We start from the raw sequence: 24,745 nt of genomic DNA, 5'->3' as shown, positions 1-24,745 counted from the left end.
TTCTAACTGTTGCTTCCTGACCTGCATACAGGTTTCTCAAGGGGCAGGTCAGGTGGTCTGGTATTCTCATCTCTTTCAGAATTTTCCACAGTTTATGTGATCCACACAGTCAAAATCTAACTACTCTTAAATTTTTTTTTAGGTATATACTTCTATTCAGCAAATATTTATTGTGCTCTTACTCTTGTAGTTACTTGAGACACATCAATGAACAACACAAAGATCTCTGCTCTGGTGGAGCTCATGTCCAAAAGTATCACCTACTTGTGAGTCAACTAGAAATCAGGAAAAACTTGAATTAAATTTTTTAAAAATCACATGATCATTAAATCCTTTAATAATTAAGGCAGTGATGTAATTAAAGTTTGTTACTTTTGATTGAATATTATAATCACTGGAACTGCATTGTTTGAATAAATATTATAACTTAAACATTTACTTTTAAATCTCAGACTTTTAAGATATGAAGTGACAGTGAAAAGCAAAAACAGAAAACACCAAAGCAAAAACTACACTAAATAATTACTAATGATATACAACATGGTAAATATTTTATAATCATCTCATCACAAAGTTCAAAACAACTTATCTGAGAGGTACTCTTATTAATTCTATCATGAAAATGAAAAAATGAACTCATGCCCTATATCACTTAAGACTGAACATAGAGAATCTACATTTAAGCCTAGGTCTTCCAGAGTCTAAGCTTTATATTCTAAAGGGATGAAATTCATGCTCAAGGTCATGCAGCAGACTTATATTGGAAATAGGCCTAATATAATATGATTGACAAAGTATTTATTTATTTCATATTCTCAAAGCAGTAGAGTGATATCAATGAATGTTATGTTATTCTTTCATTATAAAGTGAGAATAACTTTACATATAGTAGATGAGCACCACAAAATATCTTTTCAATATACTCATTTTGATATGAAAGCAAAGACTCAATCTTACATTTCCCCATGTCCTGTCTGACTGCCTGGCTTTGATTTGTTTTATTTGATTGTGTATTAAAATGAATTAAATACTTTTTTCATGGTTAGAATTAGTAAGGCGTCAAAAAGACATAATTTTCCCACATTTGGTTGCCTGAAAATTGCATTATTTAAAACTCTTCCTAACTGAAGCTTGCCTTGGTAGGGCTCCTTTTTTCTTTCTAAAACACAACATAGAAAATACTTAAGAGTTAGATTGCTAATAGCTGTCTATAGGCTAAATAATTTCTCATTTTGTATTATTCCACTCACCTTGGTATACAATGTGAAAGCCTTGTTTGTTTTGTGAATAGTCACTGTGAAAATACAAGCTGGTTTCATGGGTTGTGCTAAACAGGGAAGATGGTATTTGAGGACCACTAAGTCGCCCAATAACAGTACTAGTTTCTGAGGATCCACTTCTTACTTCCAAATAATCATGTATGGTTTCTGTAGAAAAATTTACAAACTGCAGATGGACACCTAAGGAAGAAAAACAAACATTATGCTACTTTATTTTTTTACCAAATTAAGTGCATGCATATACACAAACACACACATTCACATTAATGTTCTTAAGATATATTTGCATTTAGGTTGAGAGGCATACTGTCAAGATCTGGGCCATGGGTTTGTTGTCTGCTCAGAACAATTAGCTTTGCTATAGTTCAAATAGAATACTGCTCTCAAATGCCATAATTTGTCACATGGGAAACATCTCATTTTACTACAATGTCACCATAACAAAACTAATTAAGAAAGTAGCTTTCTTGCTATTTAATACCATTTAAAATTAGATCAATCAACTCTTAAAGACGAAAAGCCACTCAATAATTTTTATTTTGTAAAAGGCCAATTTGAGGGCAAAATACGATTGCAAAGTTTTATATATTAACATAATCAGATTTCACGACTGTGTTAGAAATTAGTCACATACAGGGGATAAATCAACTTCTCCAAAATATCATTTTGAGGCATATAATTTTCAGTATTCTGTTTTAATATTTTCTTGTCAGAAGATAATGCCAAATGTTATATAATATTTGTGATAAAATCTAGGGGTCATTGTTATTTGCTACATTACAAAATAATTTCTTTATAAACATAACTAAAATATGGGACAGTGAAATGCCTCTGGGGTAGAAAAAATAAAAGTCGCATTGAGGTTGTTGTTCAGTCACTCAGTCATGTTGGACTCTGTGGCCCCATGGATGGCAGCGTGCCAGGCTTCCCTGTCCTTCACCATCTTCCAGAGTTTGCTCAAACTCATGTCCACTGAGTTGGTGACCTTAAAGAGGAATGTCCACCTAATTCAATTAATATTCAATTTTTATTGAATTTTATGTTTTGTTTTCACAACTACCATTCTTCAACTTGTTAGTAATAAAATCTGACATTTTTTGTGTTTTCCTTTCACTAGGCACTATTTTAAGTTTTTTATATGCTAACATTCCATGCTCATGGTTACTTGTGAGAATGAGGAGACTGAGGCACAGGGAAGCTCAACATTATACTAAGCTTACACAATATCCTAAAAGAGCTGAAATTACAACTCAGATACTCTGGCTCTTGAGCTGTTGCTCTTAATAACTAGTGAGGTTTTCAAGTCAAGTCATATTTTGTTCCTGGAAACAGTTACATGCAAATCCTGATACATGGAAAAAGAATTATATGAACAAATAAATTTGGGAAATACTGAAAATATGCTTTAAAATATTATATACATTCCTGGATAAACAGAAAATCTTAGAAGTTTTAACATGATTATCTTAATATGTGAAGCTACAAGAAGTACATATTTTTCTAAAAATTTCCCCAATCTTTTCACACATTATATTATCAACAATATTTGCATAGATGTGAGAAAAAATATTTCTTTAACTTTATATGTATTCAATTTTCTTTTAATGCTTATAAATTATTTGTCAAATACACTAGAACCAATATTTGAGGTAACCAATATCAAAGAAAACAGTGGGAAAACTTAAATGTAATCAAATCAGAAACAGTCTCCTGTTTCTATTTCTAAAACAGAGAAAGAGATGCATATAGTTTTTAAGTTTTAATAAACTTAATTTTTAAAATAAACAAAGCATTAACAAGAACTATGATGATATGACACTACTGCAAATATATATACTAATTTATTTTAAAATAATTCACTTATCTCCATAAGCAACATGGGATGAGCCCTCTTAAGTAGCTAGTAAAAGACATAAGAATAAACATATTGTTTCAAATCTATTATTCATCTATTCACTTTCAATCAAAAGGCATAGAATTTGGCTATGACTTCAAGTTAAAGGGTGTTCCTATGTTGGAGCTAAAATAATTATCCTTAGAAAGTTCCCCAGCATTCTTCTCTCAGTGACCTACTATTCTCCCCAAACTTCAAACCAGTCACATAGTGCTCAAGTTTGTTGAATTTCTTTAGCTTTGTTATCTGCATTTTTCCATATGTCATTCTGTTTACCTACAATTTCTTTTGTGTTCCTCACAGCCTGACCCTCTTTTCTGGGCTTACTTATATTTAAAGCCACAATTCAGGCATCACTTCCTCTGGCAAACCTTTTTTGCATTTCCTGGACTAGGTTGGATATCTGTACTAAGCTTAATCCTGTACTCTTTAATTTACTTCACTGCAATTGCATATTTGACTATCTGTCTCCTCATCATGACTGTAACTCAACTGGGGAAAAGTGCAGTCTGTTTTACCATGCATTTATCCCTAGCACTTAGCAAAATACCTGGAGTATGATATGTACATAAGTATAGAATTCCAAAACTATGAGTTTCTATTAATTTACATAAAACATTCTTAATGAATTACAATTCTGAGGCTATTGACGCTTTTGGGTAAATGCATGCATGCAGTTAACTTGCTTCAGCGACTCTATGGACCATAGTCCATCTGACTCCTCTGTGCATGGGATTCTCCAGCCAACAATACTGGAGTGGGTTGTCATGCCCTCCTCGAGGGGATCTTTCCAACCCAGGGATCGAACCCACACCTCTTACATCTCCAGCATGGGCAGACAGGTTCCTTACCACCAGCACGACCTGGAAAACCATTGGGTAAATGAGGCATCTAATAAGTGAGTTGGGCTTCTGTGATAGCTCAGTTGGTAAAGAATCTGCCTGCAATGCAGGAGACCCCGGTTCTATTCCTAGGTTGGGAAGATCCGCTGGTGAATAGATAGGCTACCCACTCCAGCATTCTTGGGCTTCCCTTGTGGCTCAGCTGGTAAAGAATCCGCCTGCAATGCGGGAGACCTGGGCTTGATCCCTGGGTTGAGAAGATCTTCTGGAGAAGGGAAAGGTTACCCACTCCAGTATTCTGGCCTGGAGAATTCCAAGGTTTGTATAGTCCACAGGGTCACAAAGAATCTGACACGACTGAGCAACTTTCACTTTCACTCTCAATAAGTGAGATAATACAGAATATCTTAACTCTAAATATACTAGGTTTGTATTTCAAGGAATATCTATATGTTATTCTTCTGTGATTTAATGAATAAATCTATCCCCAATCTAACACTATTTATGCATTTATAGACTAGTGGGATATGAAGTAGCTGCAAGAGAAAATGTTAGTGACACGAGGAAAATAATTTATTATTCAATGTATTATATATATTTAATGCTAAATATATGAACACTGGGAATTATATTATTAGAATTAGAAAGGTCTTATTACATCAGCTGCTGCCGCTGCTGCTAAGTCGCTTCAGTCGTGTCTGACTCTGTGCGACCCCATAGACGGCAGCCCACCAGGCTCCCCCGTCCCTAGGATTCTCCAGGCAAGAACACTAGAGTGGGTTGCCATTTCCTTCTCCAGTGCATGAAAGTGAAAAGTGAAAGTCAAGTCGCTCAGTCGTGTTCGACGCTTCGCGACCCCATGGACTGTGGCCCACCAGGCTCCTCCATTCACGGGTTTTTCTAGGCAAGAGTACTGGAGTGGGGTGCCATTGCCTTCTCCGATTACATCAGCATGGGTATTTAAATCTTACAGTAGAAAATCTGTACTACTTTTAAAATGTACAAAACTTATTTATTTATAATGAATATTAGATTCAATATATTACCAGAAAATAATTTTTCTATGAACTACTTGGCTACATTAAGCAGAAAGTGAAAGTGAAGTTGCTCAGTCGTGTCCGACTCTTTGCGACCCCATAGACGGTAGCCTACCAGGCTCCTCTGTCCCTGGGATTTTCCAGGCAATAGTACTGGAGTGGATTGCCATTTCCTTCTCCAGGGGATCTTCCCAACCTAGGGCTCAAACCCAGGTCTCCCGCATGGTAAGCAGAAGAGAGTTACAAAAACAAAATACATGAAAATCATGTTGCATTTATCACTACTACACACATCTAAGTCAGCCTATATTCATACATATTGTCTGGAAAATATCATGGTTTTCTATTTATCAACTACCTATAAAATTTAAAAATGTCCATATTCTCTCAATTATCCAAGAACTCCAAGTCAAGCACATGTAATAACAAAGTAAACTATAATTTGTGAATATTTCATTAAGCTCTTACCACACTTTGATATTTTTTAAAGGATGAATTAATAATATAAAAAACTCTTTCATGTGTTTTTAATATACGTACCAAAACCTATGGGCAGCTTTATTGTCCACGTGCAATCTAAACTGCTGGGGTAGTTTCCAGGAAACCCAGGGCTGAGGATCACACCACTGAAATCTGACATTGCACCACCACACTGAGCTGCAAGAGAATTGAGGTCCCACTTAAGCCAAAGTACTTTATTGCATTGAAAACAGACTGAAATCATTTCGAGTATGAATCAAGTCTCTAAGTTAAAACTGATACAAATTTGAATATTTTCAATCTAATTCACCACGTACCAGTATTCAAATATAATCGAGAAGGCACTTTGTAAAATACAAAAAAGGATAATGTATTTCCTTCCTCAGCTGTAAATACAAGCTAAATCAATTACTGAACAGAGAAGAGTAGTTCATGTGCAGTGAATACAATTCAACAAGAAGCACAGATCCTTTTCCATAGTGAGCAGAACATTTCTGATCCAAAGTACATCTAGAAATGTTTTGATTCATTCAAAAGATGATACAATTTAGAATAAAATCAAGCCACCAACACTCATTCTAAGTATTATAGTGAGGAGAGTTTCATTTCCCAATCTTCCTCTTTTCTTCTTTTTGTGAGGAGGCTAAAGGTTTTTAAGTAAAATACTGTTTTCTACTGATAATATGCAAGGGATGCACAGACTGTAAGATATGGCCTCACTTTATCCTAAAAGAATCTAGACAAAAATAGGGAGTATAACATAAGTAAAAAGATGCCCCCATATTTGAGAATTTGGGGATAAATTTATACTTTTTTAGAGTCCCTATTATACTGATTTATTATAGATGAGCTAACCATAAACTATAAGAACAGATAATTACCCAAGTTTTAATTTTACATGATTATATAGAATTATTTAACATGTAATAATAGAACTGCAGTATAGAAGCTAATTCTTTCCTCTTAGTGTATATTTTTATCCTTTTGTCACAGAAGGACTAAAATACACATCTCAGTTGTTGGTTGAAGAATCAGGTTTCATGACTGCACATCAGGTTAGAAAATTACCTGTACAAGTACCTGCAACTTCATTCATTTATTATTATGAACAGCAACAGATAGATATTCAAACTTCAGCTTATAGATCAAAGAGGCAAATTCAGTAGAAAGTTTATCAATGTTCTATGTGATATCAGCAGCTAGTTTGATAGCTATCTTTAGCTATGTGAGCTGAATAAATTATGTATCAAGCAGATTTTACTAAGGGGATATATATAACCTTGTAGTTAATCTGCATATCAATCTTTCTTTAAAAGTTGTAATTATCATTGTGTAATACACCTGTATATTTTCCATTCTTCTCAAATCTCAGCTCATCCATCTTTAAACCAGAGCAGTTTTCAACATATATAAACCATTAATATTCACCAATTATTTTTCCTAAAATTTGATTATCCACATATATATATTACACAATCAATAATTGGGAATTATAGAGAAAATATTTTGGCCAATCAAAAGTACTTTTAAAGTTCCTGGAAAGAATGCAATTGTATATTTGTTTTGCTTTATTCTGAATTTTAAGTGAAAGAACACAAGGACTCTCTTTTGCTTTCTTGCCTTCACAATCTCAAGTGTTTGAGGTACTCCCTGTCCCTCTAATTCTGCTACTTTCCATCTTTTTAGAAATGATCTCAAAATCCTGTCCTCTGCACTGCCCACATTGCTAGAGTGTAAATCTCAAAATCAGAGAAGGGAGAAGGAAAGAATAAAAGAAAACATAGTGAAAGAGAAAGAAAAATAGCAACAAACCATGAAAACAAGAATACAAACACTGCATCTGCCTTCAGGTCCATGCCCCTGCCTATTTTCTCAGTGACTCTGCCAGCTCACGCACACCCAGGCCTTAATGACAGCGCTGTGCTTCACCAGTCGTTTCACAGGAGACTCTTGAGCCCTATTATACGCTTTTTTCTTAAGGACACAACCACAGCACAGTCCTCCAAGATAAAATTATCTTTGATTTTTCCTTCAGATTTGTCTCTATTCCAAAGAAATCTCAAGTGATTTTTCCTTCCTTCTACCACAATATCTGGCAGACTGTTTATTTTTCAGTTTATGAGATTGTAACGTTGAGACCTGATGACTACAGTTTTAAGGCATTCTCTGAATCAGCCTCTTGCCTTCAGTTTCTCCTTAAAATATGGCCATGATATCAATTCTAACATTTGTCAAATGTAGTATAAGTTTACTGTCCAAAATTTATAAAATATAAAAATTGAGTAGAAAATAAATAACAGTGCTCTGGAATTCCACTCCCCATAGATAACCGGTCTACCTTTATAATTCTTTATTTCTCTGCAGAAAAGCGTACATTCATGCATGTGTGTTTATACACTACATATATAAAGAAAACAGGATCATGCTGAGAATCACTTTAAGCCTTTTTATATTTGACTACATATTATAAACTTTGTTCATGTTATTAAATATTCCATTACAATGTTCACTTCCCCTTTCCCCATTATTGGACCCTTAAGTTGTTGCACATTTTTCATTATAATACCACTGTGGACACCCTCTGTATTTCAGGTTTGAGTTAAATACTTTAATGCGTTCTCTCATTTTGTTCTCATAATGGGCTTATTACTATTCCATACAACAGATAAGCAAACAGAATAATATACTTGCCATGCAAAGCTATTGCACCTTAGCTGAAATTCAAATATAGATACATTGCACATCAAAATATGATCAGTATTTAATACAGTTTCAGACAAATTTAGCCTATATAAATACAGAATTTCTAGTTTAATTTTATTGAAATATCACTTCTATCTGATATTTCCCTTGTTAACAATATTCAATGGAATATAGATTTAATCAAAACACAATAGTTACCTAAAAACTAAGCAATTTGTTAAGAGTAATAACCGAAGCTACTAATACAGCAAAATGGAAATTACCATATCATAACTGAGTGATATTCAAATTGATACAACTTTCTAAAGCAATTTGATGATATTTATAGAATTTTTAAATAGTTATTCAATAACAAAATTAGTCTACTGTAAGATCCTAAGTAAAGAATAAGATATCTGCAAAAGGCATGTGAAGAACACTTTAAAAGAAATGTGTATAAATGTGTAAATATGAACCAAAGGTGTGTAAAACTATATCAAAAAGACAAAAAACTAAGCTAACAAAAGAGAATAACTATACAAATTAGACTATGCTATGTGCTATAAAGCCATTTAAAAAATAAAATTTTTGGAAACATGATATGATGGAGAAAATGTTTCTAAGTGAATGTCAAGAAAGATATCATAAAAACTATACATACTATAATGTAAAACTTTAATTTGTTCACTAAACTATATTTATCGGATATGTACTTAAGATACTAACTGTTCTTGGCAGTAAAGAACAGTAATGAATAAAAGACCGAAACTCTCTGCTTTCACATCAGCAATATATATATATTATTTTAATCTTTATCATCTCAATTTTATACTTAATTGGATATATACATACCACATATTCATAACATTTACATAAATGACGTTATCTGTATATATAATTTTTATAATAATTACTATATGTATATGTGCAATTTGTAATTGGTATTATATGCATAAATTATTTATAATACCTAAAGAAATAAATCCTTCCAAAATTGTCATCCAATCTAAAGTCTGAATGCTTTTAATATTGTTTGTCAATAAAAGACATCTTTACTCAAACATTAATTTCCAGTACTCTCTAACAAAAATTGTGCATATGGCACATAGGCATCACAGACTGAATTGTGTCCTCTTAATATTCACATGTTAAAGCCCTAATTCCCAAATGTGACTGCATTTGGAGATAAGTGATATCTCTTTTAAGGAGATAGTTAAAGTTAAATAAAGTCATGAGGGTAGGGAGCTCTAATCTAATAGTACTGGTGTACTATCGGGGAGCTCCCTCACAGTGAAAAGGCCATGTCAAGATGTAGGGAGAAGATCATCTTCCACAAGTCAAGGAAAGAAGTACTCCAAAAATACATCCCTGCCACCACCTTGACCTTGAACTTCTAGCTTCTAGAAATGTGACAAAATAAACATCTGTCGTTGAAGTCATTTAATCCATAGCATTTTGTTACACTAGCCCAAGGAAACTAACACATTACAGGTTTGTTCACTGTAAATTGGTAGGTATTTAGGTCACACCAATTCTTTTATTTTTTTCCTACTCAGAAAGGGTAATCTTATTCATTCATTTAATTACATCTGCCATTCAATACCTTTTGTAAATTTTATTGACTGCCTATATTTCCCAATGGCTTCAGTCAACACCATTCTCATCTTTCTTAATTCCATCAGGTAGTCAATGGCACTAAACACTAAATCACTCTCCTATTTAATTTCATACAACTCTAAATGGTAAACAAATGTTTTAATGATGGAGATCATAACTCACACTTTCTTTTCATACTCTATCAGTTCAGTTCAGTTCAGTCACTCAGTCGTGTCTGACTCTGCGACCCCATGAATCACAGCACGCCAGGCCTCCCTATCCATCACCAACTCCCGGAGTTTACCCAGACTCACATCCATCGAGTCAGTCATGCCATCCAGCCATCTCATCCTCTGTCGTCCCCTTCTCCTCCTGCCCCCAATCCCTCCCAGCATCAGAGTCTTTTCCAATGAGTCAACTCTTCACATGAGGTGGCCAAAGTACTGGAGTTTCAGCTTTAGCATCATTCCTTCCAAAGAAATCCCAGGGCTGATCTCCTTCAGAACGGACTGGTTGGATCCCCTTGCAGTCCAAGGGACTCTCAAGAGGCTTCTCCAACACCATAGTTCAAAAGCATCAATTCTTCGGTGCTCAGCTTTCTTCACAGTCCAACTCTCACATCCATACATGACCACAGGAAAAACCATAGCCTTGACTAGACGAACCTTTGTTGGCAAAGTAATATCTCTGCTTTTGAATATGCTATCTAGGTTGGTCGTAACTTTCCTTCCAAGGAGTAAGCGTCTTTTAATTTCATGGCTGCAGTCACCATCTGCAGTGATTTCATACTCTATAGAGCCCAGCATATTAATGGTGGCACACAGACACCAGAATTTTAAAAATGAAAAGAATTAAGGTGGATAGAAATAACTGGAAGCTGCATTAAATTAGGGTAAATATTTGGGCTCAAATTTCAAAGTCTCAAGTGTTCTTTTGATACATCATACATCTCATTGGGTGTCATGCTCCCTTTGGTAGACTCTAGTTTTCTTACCTATTTTGGCTCAAGAGTAAGCAATAGAATATTTACTTGTTTTCCTGATCTATGAGTGTGAGTAATTCTACAACATTATACTGAGAAAACTCTCTGGGAATCAGAAAACCTAATACCGTTTCTCAATTTGTAGTGTTAAGCCATACATTGATAATTACGTTGGGACAAAAAAATGTAAAACTTTAAAATTAAAAAAAAAAAAAATGGAAACATTTATCTGGGAATATAATTTTCATAAAACCTGCAAAAGTCAAACTTTATGTTTGAAAAACAACATATACAAGGTTTATCTTTAAAATATCTAATCAATAATTTATAGTTCTTTAACTCACCCAAACAAATTGGGATTGGATAATTCCATCTTCTTACAGGTCCAGGCATACATGTAATATGAGAATGGCCCTATATAAACAAGACAGTACAGGTCAGTACACATTTTTAAAAGTCTAAATATCACACAGATAGTGAATGATACTTATGAAAACAATATATTGCATTGTAATATTTTTAATACTATTGAAAATCTTAGTGTGACTTAAAACAAGGAAGGTAATTATATACACTTGTGTTAAAATGTAAAAAAATAACAAGATTTTGCTAGAAAAATTAAGACTCTATATCACATTAAAATTGTGGTTTTAACATTGTTCCACCAAAACATGTTCTACTAAGGTACTGCAATAATTACACAAGGGAAATAGCCATATACATAGTGGTTTATAATAAAGTGCTGTAATATTCAAGGTGGGATAGATACAAAATGATTATAAAATTATTTTATAAAAATATGAAAAGTCAACTAAGGTATATTAAATTTATATAGAGTCTAGAAAAACTTAATGTTCTACTGAGACTAATAATTAGGAATAAAAGTTTAAAGACTATAAATCATTCATTTTAAATTTTATTTCCTCTAAGGAATTTATTGATTTAACATGTGAAATAGTTTCTGTCTCATTTTTTTTCCCTTAATTTCTTAATAGGTCTATGCTTTAGGGAGATTTTTATGAGGCCATAAATTCAGACCCTTTAAAAAACTTGCGAAAGATTATTAATATAAATACATAAATTGAGAATTTACACTGTAACTCCATAATTTTAGCAAAACTTATTTGTAGTCATTTTGTTAATGAATCTGGGGAATTTATTATCATGGAAGTTTTATTTAATGCTTTAAGTAGCACTTTCATTTTTATTTGCAAATTCTGAAAATCTAGGAGTTTAATTTTTATATCTTATGTGTACAGAGATAAAAGGAAACATTCATTTTGATTCCAAAATCATCTTTGATTACTTGCAAACAAAACAATTTAGTTCATTCCAGCAATTTCTCTCACAAATACTTCATTGACAAATTGAATACCTTTTGATTTAATAATGTTAAATTATGCAGCCTGAGATCAGTATTGTTTTATAACTTCTGTATTATTAATCATTAATTTGTTAAAATATTCTGAAAGGGTAATGAAATTCAAAGCTAAAATTTTAAAATAGACCTACCTGAAGAGAATAGCCTTGATCACACTGAAAGGATACTACATCACCAACCATGTATCTGTCTCCAATTTTAATCCCACTGCTAGGAGTCTGTGGTTCAGGACAGGAATCCAAACCAATAGCTAAGAATAATTAGCAGTAAAATGTAACTTTCAAATGATGAATGCTTAAATCATGCCTAAATTACCAAAATTGAATATTGATGTCATTAAAACTAGATTTACACTGAGACATAAGGATATTCTGTGAATAAGATTTAACTGTACATGGTTACAGCAATGTATTTTGGAACTACACCATAGAACTATTTGAATTTTCATGGCACCAACCATTAATTAGCTGTGTGATTATACCTAAACTCTTCTTTAATTCTCAGCCTAAACTTCTTCTGTGATACAAGTAAAAATTCCTAAAAAGAAACTCACTAAATAAAAATAATAATTTACTGTGATAATAAAATGGAATTATATTTCTAAAACATTCTAAGTAAAATGACTAAAAAATATTTGCTATTTTGTTCATATCACTTAGTAGCTTTTTATGAAATGGAGATGATAATTCAAAACACTTCCATTATTTTTACATTAACAACTTATTTCCCAATATAAAAAATAAAAGCATACTAAAAGTAAAATGTTTTTCTAAAATGTTTCATTTAGTTTAGCATTTTTTATTGAAGTATATTTCACTTACAATGTGTTAATTTATGCTGTATAGCAAAGTGACTCAGCTATTATATATATAATATATATATTTATATATATATGTACTTTTTTATATTATGTTCCAATATGGTTTATCACAGGATATTAAAGACAGTTCTCTGTGCTATACATCAGGATCTATTGTTTATCCATTTTTTATAAAATAGTTTACATCTACAAACCTCAAATTGCTACTCTGTCCATCCTACCCTCCCTGTCTCTTGGAAACTACAAGTCTGTTATCCACGTCTGAGTCTGTTTCATAGATTAGTTCATCTGTGTCATATTTTAGGTTTTACATATAAGTGGTGCCATCCAGTATTTGTCTTTTTCTGACTTACTTCACTTAGTATGATAATCTCTAGGTCAATCCATGTTTCTGCAAATGGCCTTATTTCTAAAATTATTCATTTAAAAAAAATAAAATAAAATAATTCATTTAAGTGCTCAAAAATTGTTTGATTTTTTTTGCCAAAACATTTTTTAAGCATGTGAATATATTACTATCAAAAACCTTTTTATCTTCAATAGAAGCCAATGTTTGTTATCTATTTCTCTATAGTTCACATTTTGAGCTAATCTAATACATATCTGATGGTTTCCCAGGTGGAGCTAGTGGTAAAGAACCTGTCTGCCAATGTAGGAGAGGTAAGAGACCCAGGTACAATCCTTGGGTCAGGAAGATCCCCTGGAGGAGGAAATGGCTACACACTCCAGTATTCTTGCCTAGAGAAACCCATGGACAGAGGAGCCTAGTGGGCTATGTCCACAGGGTTGCAAAGAGTTGAATATGTCTGAAGCAACTTAGCATGCATGCAATACATATCTGAATGGATGAGAGGAAGCAGTCACCACTCCAAAATCATTATGTGCGTATGTGTATACTCATTATAAATATTCACTGTATATAATAATTTATTTAAAAAGCATTAAAACCTAAATTCTAAAGAATAACAATACTTTGGCCACCTTATGCGAAGAGCTGACTTGTTGGAAAATACCCTGATGCTGTGAAAGATTTAGGGCAGGAGGAGAAGGGGGCAACAGAGGATGAGATGGTTGGATGGCATCAACGATTCAGGAAAGCAACTCCAGAAGATAGTGAAGGACAGGGAAGTCTGACATGCCGTGGTCCAGGAGGTCGCAAAGAGTTGGATATGACTTAGTGACTGAGTAACAACAAAAAGTATGACAATATCATATAGATTCTTTCACTCCTTGACCACGTTATTTCTCTCTGATAGATGCCATCATACTTAACACCACCCTATCCATCATCTTTGTTACATTTGACATAAATTAATAATGAATAATTATGTAATTAATTATTCAATATCCCCTTCTGAGAATATAAATTCCATAAGGGTGGCTTAAATCACACAGTCTTAAGGAAGCACTCAATAAACATTCTTCGTAAAGATGAATGAATAGAATGAGAAAGAAAGAGCATTCTATTATATTTCTTAATAAATACAAATGTCTGCCTTTGCAAATGGAAGAAACTTTATCTAATAACATAATGGTGAGAGTAGGTACAAATTAAAGGATAGAAAATTAAATAAAAGCAGTGACTGTATAAAGTTGTGGTTAGATTGGAAAGTAAGGTAGTAAAGACAAGGAGCAAACTGGTCATTTAGGAATGCACTTGAGGTAGTCCAAAAGGAGACTGAGTCATATAGACTAGAATTTCAATGCTGGTGCCACAGTTAGCTAGGTCTCTAAACATATGTCAAGCTCCATGTTTCTTGATCTTTTGTAATCTTGAATTTATAGAACCAGGCAAGTTAAGTTATCCTTAAATTGTGACCTACCTTTTAAGAGTTAATGTCTCACTTTCCATATAACTTTTGAAATCCAAGAAAAGACAAAAATGATGTTACATTTACTTTCATCTCATTCAACATCCACTAATGGGTCTTATCCATTAAACTCATCTGATTTTATAGAAAGCTTTCTAAGAATGATTAACCAAATAGAACAGTTATGATATAAACATATACATCTGGTCAATATGGTTTCACTTTCCTTTTCAGTTCATTTCAGTTCAGTTCAGTCACTCAGTCATGTCTGACTGTTTGCAACCCTATGGACTGCAGCATGCCAGGCCTCACCAACTCCCGGAGTTTACTTTAGAACAAGGAAAAGTAGTATACTGGATGTTCTGAACAGTACATTTATTATCCTTTACCATTAAGGTAATTTATGTGATCATTTTTGCTAAGAAGGCTAAATTCATTACATGTTCATTTCTCTTTCTTTCTATCAAGTACTCTAGTCAAGGTCATATACATAAAAAACTACTAATTTCCCAAAGTGTTGATTTTCTCCTCTGGGAGGATAAAGAAAATATTGCACAGTGATGCCACAAAATAATGAGACTCATTTTTAAGAGAGATTTTTTCCATAATGTATGTACATATAGCAAAATATTTATGAAAGTTTTAACTTAAAACATGATATAAACTCTATAGACTATGCATTAATAATTTTGTATGTTAAAAATTCTTATATGCAAATAATCACAGACAAAAATGACCAAAAGGAAATATGTGAAATATTAGCAGTAGTTAAGATTCTTGATATGAAATTATTGGTGATTTTATGCACTTTATTATATATTCCTGCATTTCTAAAAGTTATACAATGGAATGCAAATACTAACATCACTTATTTAGTAGATGGACGTATCTTTCCTTTTCCCTGATACCAGGAAAGACTGAAGGCAGGAGGAGAAGGGGGTGACCAAGGATGACATGGTTGGAGGGCATCATCGACTCAATGGACATGAGTTTGAGCAAACTGTGGGAGACAGTAAAGGACAGGGAAGCCTGGCATGCTACAGTCCTTGCAGTCGCAAAGAGTCAGACATGACTGAGCGACTGAATAACAACAATAAAATCTAGTAGATAAATGAGAATTAGTAGAGAATTTGGGGGTATAAAAACATATTGCCTTCTATTTTCCTAGAAAAGTTTGAGTTTGACACTCTAATCTGTTTAATAAGATTGTCTCAGGGGAGGAAATAAGTTAGTGAAGTAATTAGATAAGAAAGAGAAGTCATATATTAACAACCCCTCTCATTTTTTTTGCATTCAATTATTTTACATGCACTAAAGAAAATAAAACAGAAATATCTTAAAAAACTGCAGTTCATATTTTTAAGTCATTTTTTTAATTTACAAAACTGAGTGATTAAACTCAGTAGTTTAAAAATGTCTTCTTTATTATTTTTCACTGCTTTCTAAGTAACAATACCAGGAGGTTATTTGCAGGAATCAACAAAGAAAAGGTATTTGTAAAATGTTTCAAACAGCTCTCTCCTGCTTAACTAAGCTTAGCCAATCAACATATTGAGTCATTTTCATCTTTAAGGGTATAAATTTTGTAAAATTATGTCTCTGGCAATCAAAGATGCTCTTTGAGTAAAATTTTTTAATGGGAATTGGTTCAATGAATTAAGTGCTATAGCCAAAAACAAACAGAAATGAATACAAGGGAAAATCCACATCAAAAGTTGCACAGAATTAATTATATATGCTGTTAAATTACTGTGGGCAGTTACCCTGGCTGTAAACATTAAAACCTCAGTCCTTCAATTTTAAAAGTTCATTTATAAACAAAAATATTCTTTAATTTTGTTCACAAAGCAATCTGAAGGAGAAAATGGTGTAAATCATAGCATTTGTATTTGATCATTTTGAAAATATACATATATAGTATTCCATAATGATTTTAATAAATCCTTAATGCAATGAGATAGGGAGAAAGGGAGAAGAAAGTTTAATTATTGCTAAGACTCCCAGTAACACTGTTATATAAAAAGGAAAAAAAAAAAAAACACTTTATGAATTTGACATGACAACCCATGTACAAATTTATTGAAAATAACCAAAAATCCTGGATTTATTTCCTGCAAATGCAGGAGACTTAAGATACACAGGTTCGATCCCTGGGTCAGGAAGATCCCCTGGAGGAGGGAATGGCAACCCACTCCAGTATTCTTGCCTGGAGAATCTCCTGTGGACAGAGAAGCCTGGCAGGCTACAGTCCATAGGGCTGCAAAAAATTGGACACGACTGAAGTGACTTAGCATGCATGCAAAAGAAATCAACAGGAACTGAATCATATGTCTTTGGACCAGTGCTTGTATTCAATGATAGTGAAGATCTTATTTTAAGAATACTGCAGGTCTTCAATTTAAAAATTTTCTCTAATGGATACAAAATAACTATTATTTCTAGGTTTATACCACATTTAATGATTTTTTTTAATATGTTAGAATTATCACTTGGCATTTAATATTTATCATTATAAGATAATGGTTTGAGAATAATGTAGAAGGTGATAAAGGATGAATTCAATATGAGCTGGGCTACTAGTTGCAGGACTTGGAGAAATCAGCAATGATAAGTATATAGACTTTTTCAACAGAATGTACCTTGTATTAACTAATCTACTAAACACAACTTGTCACATATTATTATGTAACATGTACATGTATATTTTAACTCTATTTATTTAACTTATATGCAGAGTACATCATGCAAAATGCTCGCCTGGATGAAGCTCAAGCTGGAATCAAGATTGTTGGAAGAAATACCAACAACCTCAGATATGCAGATGATCCCACTCTAATGGCAGGAAGTGAAGAGGAACTAAAGAGCCTCCTAATGAGGGAGGAAGAGAGAAAAAGCTGGTTTAAAACTCAACATTTAAAAAGCTGAGATCATGGCATCTGGTCCCATCACGTCATGACAAACAGAAGGGGGAAATGAGGAAGTGGTGACAGATATTATTTTCTTGGGTTCAAAAATCACTGCAGATGGTGACTGCAGCCATGAATTTAAAAGATGCATGCTCCTTTGAAAAAAAGCTATGACAAACCTAGACAACATATTAAAAAGCAGAGACATTACTTTGTCAACAAAGGTCCTTACAGTTAAAACTATCGTTTTTTCACTAGTCATGTACAGATGTGAGAGTTGGACCATAAATCTGAAAGCTAAAGAATGGATGTTTTTGAACTGTGGTACTGGAGAAGACTCTTGAGAGTCCCTTGGATAGCAAGGAGATCAAACTAGTCAATCCAAAAGGAAATAAACCCTAAATATTCATTGGAAGGACTGACGCTGAAGTGAAACTCCAATACTTTGGTCACCTGATGTAAACAACCGACTCACTGGAAAAGACCTTGGCGCTGGGAAAGATTGAAGGCAGGAGAAGAACGCACTGGAGGAGATGGTTAGATAGCATCACCAACCCAATGGACATGAATTTGAGCAAACTCTGGGAGACAGTGAAGGACAGGGAAGCCTGGCATGCCACAGTCCATGGGGTTGCAAAGAGTTGGACATGACTGAGAGACTGAATAACAAAATGTAACGTAAATGTCTGTCAATAAAGTTTTTCAGACAGAACAATTTCGACTTCAAAAGCAAGTGGTGCTGGGAAAACTCAACCACTTGTAAAGAATGAAACTAGAACACTTTCTAACACCATACACAAAAATAAACTCAAAATGGATTAAAGATCTAAATGTAAGACCAGAAACTATATAACTCCTAGAGGAAAACATAGGCAAAACATTCTCTGATGTAAATCATAGCAGGATCCTCTCTGACCCACCCCCCAAAGTAATGGAAATAAAAGCAAAAATAAACAAATGGAATCTAATTAAACTTAAAAGCTTTTGCACAACAAAGGAAACTATAAGCAAGGTGAAAAGACAGCCTTCAGGATGGGAGAAAATAATAGCAAATGAAGCAACGGACAAAGAATTAATCTCAAAAATATAAAGGCAGCTCCTGCAGCTCAATTCCAGAAAAATAAGCAACCCAATTAAAAAATGGGCCAAAGAACTAAACAGACATTTCTCCAAAGAAGACATACAGATGGCTAACAAACACATGAAAAGATGCTCAACATCACTCATTATCAGAGAAATGCAAATCAAAACCACAATGAGGTACCATCTCACGCCGGTCAGAATGGCTGCGATCAAAAAGTCTCCAAACAATAAACGCTGGAAAGGGTGCAGAGAAAAAGGAACCCTCTTACACTGTTGGTGGGAATGCAAACTAATACAGCCACTATGGAGAACAATGTGGAGATTCCTTGAAAAACTGCAAATAGAACTGCCGTATGACCCAGCAATCCCACTGCTGTGCATACACACCAAGGAAACCAGAACTGAAAGAGACATGTGTACCCCAATGTTCATTGCAGCACTGTTTACAATAGCTGGAACATGGAAGCAACCTAGATGTCCATCGGCAGACAAATGGATAAGAAAGCTCTGGTATACAATGGAATATTACTCAGCTATTAAAAAGAATGCATTTAAATCAGTTCTAATGAAGTGGATGAAACTGGAACCTATTATACAGAGCAAAGTAGGTTAGAAAGAAAAACACCAATACAGTATATTAATGCATATATATGGAATTTAGAAAGATGGTAATGATGACTCTACATGCGAGACAGCAAAAGAGACACAGATGTAAAGAACAGACTGTTGGTCTCTGTGGGAGAAGGCAAGAGTGGGACAATTTGAGAGAATAGCATTGAAACATGTATATTATCATATGTGAAATAGATCGCCAGTCCAGGTTCCATGCATGAGACAGGGTGCTCAGGGCTGGTGCACTGGGATGACCCTGAGGGATGGGATGGGGAGGGAGGTCGGAGGGAGGTTCAGGATGGGGAACCCATGTACACCCATGGCTGATTCATGTGAATGTATGGCAAAAAGCACCACAATATTGTAAAGTAATTAGCCTCCAATTAAAATAATTTTTTTTTAAAAAAGTCACTGACGAGTAGCAGTGTAAGTTTAGAAATATGTGGTACAGGCTTCGCTCATGTTTACCCTGATTCTCAACTTTTCTTACTTATGTTTACCTATTTAACATTTGACCTAACATTATTCTGAAAAACTGAGTACTCAGTAATAAATGTGTGTTTGTGTGTATGCTCAGTCGCTCAATCATGTCTGCCTCTTTGTGACCCCATGGACTGTAGCCTGTAAGGAATCTTCTGTCCACAGAATTTTCCAGGCAAGAAATACTGGAGCGGGTTGCCATTTCCTACTCTAGGGGCTCTTTCCCACCCAGTGATCGAACCCATGTCTCTTGCGTCTTCTGCATTGGCAAGCAGATTCTTTACTACTGAGCCGCCTGGGAAACCCCAGTGATAGATTCTACCTATAAAATTTTAGTCTAAAGAATAAAGATAAGTAAAATGATAAATAGAATCTGGCAGGTAGGGACCATTCATTCATTACATGAGCAATTACTGGTACCAATTGTATGTTCTTACTGTGTTACACACATGCTGGAAAAGCAAAGATCAATTAGCAACATAAGCAACCATGCTCTGAAGAAATTCTGGGTGGAGCTAGAGAGGGGGTTGTTTTAAAAGATGGCTTCAGAGTAGCAGAACAAGCACAATATAAGAAGGCTGTCTTCTATTTAAATAATTATTTCATAGAAACTAACCTATGTGAGTACTAAAAAATATATATATTTTATCAGTTCATAATAATAAAGAGGAAGGTGAGTATGCTGTCTTGGCATGTTAAGTGGATAATGTTTTATGTTATTTTTCCTTCTTTTATGGAAGAAAAAAGGGGAGCATTTTTTGTAAAACATATTATAGTGTTTTGGGAAGGGCAGTTAAAAATGAAGCTGAAAAGGGAGACAGGATATAGACTATATAAACAATCTTGTAATCTTAATCAATGTAGAAGTTTGTATTTTCCTACTGTGGTTAATGGAGGTAAAATTCAGAGTTATTAAGAACAAAACTTATGTACTCTGTGTGCATTCTGGTTCCACTAGTTTCTTGCCTTTTTGTGGTAAAATCTGAGATAATCTCTATGTCTCAGTTTCCTCACCTATAAAATAGATGCAAAATTATACCAACTTCACATGAATATTTTGGTGCATAAAGAAAACAATACATGTATAAGAATTAGATAGTTTCAGGAACACAGGATGCCCTCAAAAAACATTTACTAGCATTACTGAATGGTTTTAAGCATGGAAGTTAGGTTGTACATTTGGATTCTAGATAAAGGATATATATATATATATTTATTGTCATGAAAGCATGTCTCTATGTTTAAGACCAATAGATCTCACATAAATAATCTAGTAATATAAAGAACACATATAAAGATTTACATAAAGCCCCAAACTTAAGGACCTTCAGTTTTGTGATTGACTCACAAAGAGAAGCTTCTATAAGAAAATCCAGAAGACTAGGAGCAGTGTTACTACAATAGCTCAAGATATAACTAGAGAAACTTTAGAACTACACAAACACAATGTTTTATGAATTCAGAGACTCTCTAATTAAGAACCATCTCTAAATCAATACCACAAAGACATGAAAAATCAATGAGATGATCATGAAATAAATTTGGATAAAAGAGTAAACTATGCCAAAACTAGAATGGCCTTATAGGTTTAAGGAGTGAAACGTGTTTATAAAGATCAATTACACATATTTGCATGTAATATAGTCTAGGTTAATAGCAATTTAAATTAGAAATGACAAACATTAACAATTTAACTTGGACAGGAGGTGTTTCTAAAATTAATAGTTACAAGATGATATACATGAAGTAGAATAAGACAATTAGTTTAGGTAAAAATATAATTACCTTTTTCACAAATCACTATTTTCACAAATCACAAATCACTAATCACAAATCACTATTTTTTCACAAATAATCAATTATCTAACTAGCCCATTTTTTGTGGTTATAAAAATAAACTTAAGACCTAATGCATTAGGTCTTAAGCATATTGTTCAAGGAAGGAAAGCAATAAAATAACTATTGTGTTGAATTGAAACCTTTTGTTATTTATAAACTACATTTAAATGAATACATTCCTTAGCATTGACTATTTTACAACTATTTTTATAATTTGGGTACTCAGACTAGCCTTCCAACTATTGCACAACATGGAAAGATGTTTTCAGGCCACATGAGTTTTTATAAGATTTACAGCAAAATTATTAGTAGTAGATATAATGAATGATCTCAGGTGTGGGAGGAGGGAAAAAATTATTCATTATGGTGACATTACCTTTGTCTTCCTCAGAGACTACATCCTGAGATCTTTGAGCACCCATAAATTTTCAAACACAATTACTATATAGTTTCCCTTTTTAAAATAAGTTCATTTTATAAGTTCAAGACCAAAAACTGTTCATTGATTTATAAATGTTCACAGTCCCTCTAGGATTTTCCATTAGGTGCTAGTGAAGAGGCTCAGATATGTTCGACTATTCACGACCCCATGGACTGTAGCCTGCCAGGGTCCTCTGTCGATGGGATTTTTTTAGGCAAAAATACGGAATTTTCTAAATAATTGCCATTTCCTTCACCACGGGATCTTCCCAACCCAGGGATCGAACCTGGGCCTCCTTCACTGAAGGCAGACTCTTTACTGTTTGAGCTACCAGGGAAGGTGCTGGATTTTCCATTAGTGGGATTTAAAAGTGTGCCTCCACAAATAGGAAGTATGAGGAAAACTGCATATGTATGTTACAATCAAATGATCATTTCAAAATGATGAGGCTGGACCTGAATTCAAGTAACAAGAGCAACTAGAAACTACAGGTTCTTTTTGTGGAAGCCTACCCAACACTGATACAATTAATGGCATTCCACGCACTAGGAACATTTTCCCTAGCAACAAATACATTTATGCAAGACATACAATTATAACCAGAATCACATATGTTTAAAATACACACACACACACACACACACACACACACACACACAAACTGATGAATAGATTCCCACCTTCTAGTGCTCTTGTGGATCAGGAAACAGAAAGAATGTGAACAATGTTGGAAAAAATATACTAACTCAGAGCAGCTACTTCTATTTACATGACTACTAAAACAGAACGTTAGCACACCTAACTACACTAGTACACATGACTATTAACCAGAACACCAGTACAATTTCCAATACAAATAATGATGCATCTTCATGTCAAATTATGATCACTCATATCAGAAAATAGAAAAACGTAAATCAGACTCTTTTAATAAGTGTTTTTCAGCTTATCTCGATTAAGCAGAGAAAACTGTATCCTTTAAACTCTGGAACTCTGGTATAAATATTTGCGGCCTTCCAAAGTTGCTAGGCAAACATGTCTTCCGCCTACCTTCTTTCTCTTCAATGTCCAATTTCTTTAGTTATTAACAGACAGAAAAACTGACTTTTAAAAAGTCTTTTCATTAATATCGGTTATCTCATTATATATCAGGTAATTTAATAGCATAAAATTAATAGAATATATCAACAGCTCAGAAAAATGTTATTGAGAATATTTCCAAATTTATATTTATTATCTCACTTTGTGTGTAACTTAGAAGATTTACCCTGATTTGTGGAACTACAACCTCTAAGAGAGTACAGTTTGTAATACTAATAAACATATTCATGAAGGTAGTCAAAAGGTATAACTTTCCAGTAAAAAGATAAATGAGTGTAATGTAATTAGGGGTATAAACTACTACACGATGGCTATAGTTAACACTTTTCTATGATACATGTTTGTTAAGAGAGTAGATCTTAAATGTTCTCTTTACAAGGAGAAATGCTTTTTTTCCTTTTTTTTTCTTTTACTGCATATATATGAGATGATAGACGTTAACTAAACCTATTGCATTAATCATTTCACAACATATATAAATCGAACCACCTTTTTTGTATACCTTAAACAGTGATGTATGTCAACTATTTCTCAATAAAGCTGGAAAAAGATTTTTAAAAGTATTTCAAGATCAAAAGGTAGAAATATTAATCTCTGTTTTCTAGAATTTTATAACTCAAATTCAAATGTTTTTCCATCTATGGAAATCAAAGATTAGAATAGATGTAAAAATGGGGTTCTAAATAATTTTTGTCTGCTACAGAATATTTCTTCTGAATTATACATCTGGAATATGTATTAAGAGAACACTGAATTTATAGTCAGTTTTTTATTGATTATCATAGTTTGTCTAACCTCTAAATCCTAACTGGATAATAAATAACTTCAAGAAGGCATTTAACCCATTTCTAAATCCTTTGCAAAACAGCTTTCAAAGTCACCATGGAAGACAAGTGTGTATTCCTAAATTCAGAAGTTTCCAGAAAGGATTACATAATCCTTCAATAACTTTTAACAGTTTTTACTGCCAGAAAAATAACTTTACCCAAACTGAACTTTTATTCATGAATCTCTTGAATTCTCTTCAAAATTTCTACAGTACATCCTTAGTCTGTTGACTAGGCCTATACTCAGTGTTTCAGTATGGTAGGCAGGATTTTGGCTACCATTATGTTATACTTCAAATATGTTATGTTACACGTCAAAAGGAATTTGTGGATAAAGATAAGAAGGCTAATAAGTTAACTATAAAATATAAAGATCACTGACTGATTATTGGATGATTCAGATCAGATCAGATCAGTCAGATCAGATCAGTCGCTCAGTTGTGTCCGACTCTTTGCAACCCCATGAATCGCAGCACGCCAGGTCTCCCTGTCCATCACCAACTCCTGGAGTTCACTCAGACTCACATCCATCAAGTCAGTCATGCCATCCAGCCATCTCATCCTCTGTTGTCCCCTTCTCCTCTTGCCCCCAATCCCTCGCAGCATCAGAGTCTTTTCCAATGAGTCAACTCTTCGCATGAGGTGGCCAAAGTACTGGAGTTTCAGCTTTA

The 24,745-nt window shown here is 33.7% G+C and overlaps 1 protein-coding gene across 1 annotated transcript in view; it reads right to left on the bottom strand.

The window, feature by feature from the left end:
• Positions 1–24,745, bottom strand: part of CSMD3 (CUB and Sushi multiple domains 3) — a 1,491,512-nt gene that overhangs the window by 149,761 nt on the left and 1,317,006 nt on the right. Inside the window, exons 39-42 of the mRNA XM_010863441.1 lie at positions 12,306–12,424; positions 11,138–11,207; positions 5,594–5,710; positions 1,251–1,460 (exon numbers count right to left, since the gene is read on the bottom strand). Coding sequence (XP_010861743.1) covers positions 1,251–1,460; positions 5,594–5,710; positions 11,138–11,207; positions 12,306–12,424 — 516 coding nt within the window. The remainder of the gene's footprint in view (positions 1–1,250; positions 1,461–5,593; positions 5,711–11,137; positions 11,208–12,305; positions 12,425–24,745) is intronic.

The sequence above is a fragment of the Bison bison genome, unplaced genomic scaffold (assembly GCF_000754665.1).
Source record: "Bison bison bison isolate TAMUID 2011002044 unplaced genomic scaffold, Bison_UMD1.0 scf7180017864491, whole genome shotgun sequence".
Lineage (NCBI taxonomy): Eukaryota > Metazoa > Chordata > Mammalia > Artiodactyla > Bovidae > Bison > Bison bison.
This window is presented reverse-complemented; position numbering and strand designations above follow the sequence as displayed.